The following is a 5,500-nucleotide window of genomic DNA, read 5'->3' on the forward strand; positions in this document are numbered from 1 at the left end:
AGTTGGTTTTGAACAGGAAATGTTGTTTGGTACTTGCATGTTACTCATGTGACTTCCTGGTTTTGAAATCACATACATATTCAGGAAATGTGCCTTCACATTGCAAATGAAATGCTCCTACTAATAATTAGCTGTAATAAACAAATATTGAAGTCTTGAAGAGCATGGATAGTTTAAATGGAAAATCTGTGGAAACCTCACTGATCTGTTCACTCTGTTCTTTACTAAGTTATATTTGAACTCCTCCACTGAGTTCAAACTACTTTGAACATAACCAGCTGTTGCAGAAGCCTGCTGCACACCATCAGTCCACTTATCAGCAACGAATCAAGATTTTGGAATGAAACACAACCTGTGTTACAGGTGAAGTGAAAGCATTTAGCAGAGGAGGTCTGACAGAGCTCCACCCCTCACCTGACTCACCTGAGACAAACCAGAAAACAGTCAGTTCCTGTTCAGATCTCAGTGAGAAGAGACGCAGAGACAGACAGACGGTAAGATTTACCTTCAGACCAAACTGACTGCTTCATCTGAGTGAGTTCAGCTACAGGAGAGGAACATGGAAAACTCCAACACGGCTGCTTCAGCCTGCCGACACTCCACACACTCAATGTGAGTTTGACTACAAACAGGACTCACAGTGAAAGTTAGTGGAGGAGGGAAGGGAGCCGTGACTGACTGTACTTTCTGTCTGCTGTGTTTCAGCTTCACTCTGAGACAAAATGGCTTCCAGATCAGAGGAGGAACTCTGCTGTCCGGTCTGTCATGACGTCTTTAGAGATCCTGTTCTTCTGTCATGTAGCCACAGCTTCTGTAAAGACTGTCTGAAGAGCTGGTGGAGAGAGAAACCAGCACACGAGTGTCCAGTTTGTAAGAGAAGGTCTTCAAGAGAAGAACCACCTTTAAACCGGGCGTTAAAGAACCTGTGTGAGGCCGTCTTACAGGACAGAGATCAGAGACCTTCAGGGGCTCTCTGCAGTCTGCACTCTGAGAAACTCAAACTCTTCTGTCTGGACCATCAGCAGCCAGTGTGTGTCGTCTGCAGAGATTCAGAAAAACACAGCGACCACAGATTCAGACCCATCGATGAAGCTGCACGACAACACAAGAAGGAACTTCAGGAAACTCTGGAGCCCTTAAAGAAGAAGTTACAGGTTTCTGAACAAGTTAAAGAGGAGTTTGGTCAAACAGCAGAACACCTGAAGGTCCAGGCCCGACACACAGAGAGGCAGATTAAGGAGCAGTTTAAGAAGCTTCACCAGTTTCTAGAAGAGGAAGAGGAGGCCAGGATGGCTGCACTGAGGGAGGAAGAGGAGCAGATGAGTCAGATGCTGAAGGAGAAGATGGAGGCTCTGAGCAGAGAGATAGCAGCTCTTTCAGACACAGTCAGAGCCACAGAGGAGCAGCTGAGAGCTGAAGACGTCTCATTCCTGCTCAACTACAAGGCTGCAGTGGAAAGAGTCCAGCAGCAACCCCTGCTGGAGGATCCACAGCTGCCCTCAGGAGCTCTGATAGACCAGGCCAAACACCTGGGCAACCTGACCTTCAACATCTGGAACAAGATGAAGGACATGGTCTCCTACACTCCTGTGATCCTGGACCCAAACACTGCTGGTCCAGAACTCATCCTGTCTGAAGATCTGACCAGTGTGAGAGGAGGAGAGAGACAGCAGCTTCCTGACAATCCAGAGAGGTTTGGTTCTTCCTGGTCTGTCCTGGGCTCTGAGGGCTTCAACTCAGGGACTCACAGCTGGGAGGTCGAGGTTGGAGACAGTACAGGCTGGTCACTGGGTGTGTTAGCAGAGTCTGTCCAGAGGAAGGGAGACATACGGTCTGGATTCTGGGGAATATGGTTCAATGAAGGTAAATACTCAGCATGGTCACCACCAGCTCCATCCACTGCTCTCCTAGTGCAGAAGAAGCTCCAGAGGATCAGAGTGAATCTGGACTGGAACAGAGGAACGCTGTCGTTCTCTGATCCTGATACTAACACACACATACACACCTTCAGGCACACTTTCACTCAGAGGATGTTTCCATACATTAGCACTGGGGCTGAACTGCAGATATCAGCAGTGAAGGTCTGTGTGACAGTGGAGCAGAGCAGTTAGAGATAAAGAGGATGATTATATTTATGATGATGTTTATTTCTTAAAGGGAAAAGTCTCTGAATTGAACGTGTGAAGCTGCACCTGTCCTCCTGCTGCCTCATTATTCCAAACGTATGTTGATCTTTGTTTCACTTACTGTTTTTCATTGGTTTTGTTTCTTTTTCTTGTTATTTAGTTCGACACTTTTAGTTTCTGTTGTCGACCTTTTCATATGTGAAATGCTTTCACTCGGTTTCTTTATGTTTGCTTCGTTTAGCCTTTTCTTTTTTATGGATACTGTCATTTGAAATAGTTGTCCATGTTTTATTATTTGGACTGGTGTGTGTGGAGCCATGAAGAGCAGCAGCCACTCTGTGAAGCTGATGAGGATCCAGATAAAGAAACAACAATCAGTTTATCAATAGCTGCATGTTTGAGCGGCCAATCATTGTTCAGATCCAACAGCCTTCATTTTAAATTCTCGTCCAGATTATAAAGTTTCCAACATTAAAATCAATGTTTAATTACATGTATGAGATGTTGACAATATATAAAATAAAAGTTTTAAATGATCCAAAATCTTTGTACAGTTTTCTGTTTGATGTAATGAAGCCGAGATGATTCTGTCTGTCACTTTCATCACTTGAATTCTGCTGTTGGTCATTTATTTAAGGTGGACGTCTCAGTTTTAAGGTGGACGTCTCAGTTTGGGTTCAGACTTCATGTAATGTTGGTGATTTAAGAACTGAATCTTTCTCTGCTGTTTCTACGGTCAGAAAAACTACACAGTTAAGGTTAGTAAGAAATTGTTGTCATGATTTAAAGAAACCAACGTTGACTGTTGGTAGAAAACAGGAAACTTACAGCTGTCAGAGACTTCACTGACCCGTCCATCCACCCACTGTCTCCCTACAATGTTTTGTTGCACTAATAAGAATGTCACACTACTTCCTCCTTTGTTCCTGAAAGACAAGAGGAATATTTCACTCAGCGGCCAGGGATCCTCCTCAAGTAAACCTAAACATAGTCATATCAGGCATGTGGAAAACATGACAAATGCTTTTAAAGTCTCCACCTGCTACCTCTAGATGTTGTTCTTCAGGTGTGTCAGACAAAGGTGCTCACCTGACATGCCATACAGTAGATTTATAGAAATATGGATGTAGTACCTGTAACATCACCCATACATTTCTAAAAGGCTGTTTTAAAGCGAAAGTTTGACATTTTGGGATTTATTTAAATAATGAATAATTATTTGCTTTCTGATGGAGAGAAAGAAAACAAGTCTATTTACCAAAATGCTGAACTACTCCCTTAAAGCCTGACGTTTGTTAGTTTTGTCAGTTCCTGGAGCCAGAAAATCCTAAATCCAAGGCTTGATGTATCTGCTTTGACACGGAGCACACTGCTCCGCTTACATTGCTGGACTTCAGGACGAGCGCAGCAAGAGAGAGTTTTCCTCCTGCGACCTACCGCTGCGTCTCTCTCGCTCTGACGAGCTGCAGCAGATTCCCACCTCCTGGTCTCAACTCTCTGGCTTTCCATCTCCCAGGAGAAGCCTCCGGGCCGCCAACATGCATGACTTGTAAGTACACGTGGGCTCTGAGAATCTCATTAAAGTCTGATGTTTGTTTAGATGCTTACCTGGAGGCAATAAACACCAAAACACACCCAAACATGTGCACAAAGATGCACAGTAGTAAACACACATTTGCCTTCACTTACACATGGACGTATTCATACATAAATACAGAGGTGTAGTGGTGTGTATGCACACCTCACGGCAGGTGGGCTTACCGAATATCGACCTAAAAATAGATATTAATCAGTGCACCTGTAGCAGAGCAACTCTACAGCCACTCATGTTACAGTCTTCAGGGTTCACAGTTTTTCTATTCTGCCTTAAAACAATAGTTAGGTGTCCATATGAACATTGAAATAGTTTTTGCTTGCTGTAATAATCCCTCCTGTTCATACACATTAAAAGATTCTAAAGTACTTTCAATGTAAGAGATGGAGGACAAAATCCACAGCCCCCCTCCTGTGCAAGAATGCATTCAGAAGTTTATCAGATGCTAATATAAGGCTTTGGCAGTCCAAACTACACATATTTGGCACAGAATACCAATCTACCAAGACACCACCACTCCACTGCATATGTACACATGTATACAGGTACAGACCCAGTGTATTCCTAAAGAAAAGCACTGACTGTGGCTCCTTGGACAAGACACTGAATCCCGAGGCTGTGCCTTCGGTGTGTGTGTGAATAATTTACTTTCTTTGAACTGATGACACCTCTGTGTGTGAATATGTAGTTGAAGCGCTTTGTTATTGCAAACGCTTGATTGCAGTTGTTGCTGCTAAGGGTGGCCCAACCAGTTATTAGGTTTAGGGAGCAATCACTATTTCACACAGGGCCATGTAGGTTTGGATTTTGTTTTCCCTTAATAATAACAACCTTCATTTAAAAACTGCATTTTGTGTTTACTTGTGTTATCTTTGACTAATATTTATATTTGTTTGATGATCTGAAACATTTAAGTGTGACAAAGATGCAAAAAAATAAGAAATCAGGAAGGGGGCAAACACTTTTGCACACCACTGTAGTTGGAGCGCTTTGAGTGGTCGGAAAAGACTAGAAAGGCGCTATATAAGTACAGTCCATTTACCATTAACAAACACTACTTGAGTGTTACTCATAGTGGTACTGCAGCATGAGGGACTTTTATAGGAAAACACACATACAAAAAAACAAAAACACATGAGTTTTACTTTTACTTTTCATGAAACGTGTCTTCCCTAATGATCCCAAACAAGCAGGACTGCCTTTGTACCAGCTCTGCATATCGAGTCTCTGTGAAGGTTGCTTGAGTTTCATAAAGAGGAAGTTACATTTTTCTATCTGATTATTTCAGGATTTAATTCTGGCATTTAGTCCAACTGTTGTTTCTTTACTGAGTTTAAATAGTTTGCTGGATCACAGCAGTTCATCAGCACCTATCTTAATAACCTGAGGAGAACATTTAGGTCCCCTTCCAACTACATTTGCAGCAGCGTAGGTTGATACACAACTTCTGTTGGATTTAATTGGTTATCTTCTTTGCCGTGACCTTTCCACTGTATAGGCTATGACACAAACAGACCTTTGGAGCAGTTCAGATCTTTATTTTATGTAAATCAAAAGCTCAACGTAGCAAATTGATGTTTTTATATATCGCATCCATGTGTCGACAGTGGAGAGCGTTAAATACATTATGGTGTCACAGACATGCCAGGCTCCACCTCAACTCAACACACACCTGGTGGCAATTAGCCACTCCTCTCCACTATAAATCTCCACTCTTCACCTCAGTCAGTGTCCGGTCTCGTTCGCTAGAAGGACAGAGCTACGCCTCCTACCTTCAGTT

The 5,500-nt window shown here is 42.9% G+C and overlaps 1 protein-coding gene across 2 annotated transcripts; it reads left to right on the forward strand.

The window, feature by feature from the left end:
- The first annotated feature begins 457 nt into the window (after positions 1 to 457).
- LOC122886514 (nuclear factor 7, brain-like) lies at positions 458 to 2,664 on the forward strand. 2 transcript variants are annotated; one of them, XM_044218824.1, is made up of 2 exons: positions 458 to 612; positions 706 to 2,664. In XM_044218824.1, exon 2 carries the CDS (start codon positions 723 to 725, stop codon positions 2,109 to 2,111), a length of 1,389 nt encoding a protein of 462 aa, XP_044074759.1. In that variant the 5' UTR covers positions 458 to 612; positions 706 to 722; the 3' UTR covers positions 2,112 to 2,664. The 2 variants fall into 2 exon arrangements, with proteins under 2 accessions (XP_044074759.1, XP_044074768.1); XM_044218833.1 differs by having other exon boundaries at positions 472 to 494.
- Positions 2,665 to 5,500: the final 2,836 nt, after the last annotated feature.

Source organism: Siniperca chuatsi, linkage group LG2, assembly GCF_020085105.1.
Source record: "Siniperca chuatsi isolate FFG_IHB_CAS linkage group LG2, ASM2008510v1, whole genome shotgun sequence".
In the NCBI taxonomy this organism is placed as follows: Eukaryota; Metazoa; Chordata; class Actinopteri; order Centrarchiformes; family Sinipercidae; genus Siniperca; species Siniperca chuatsi.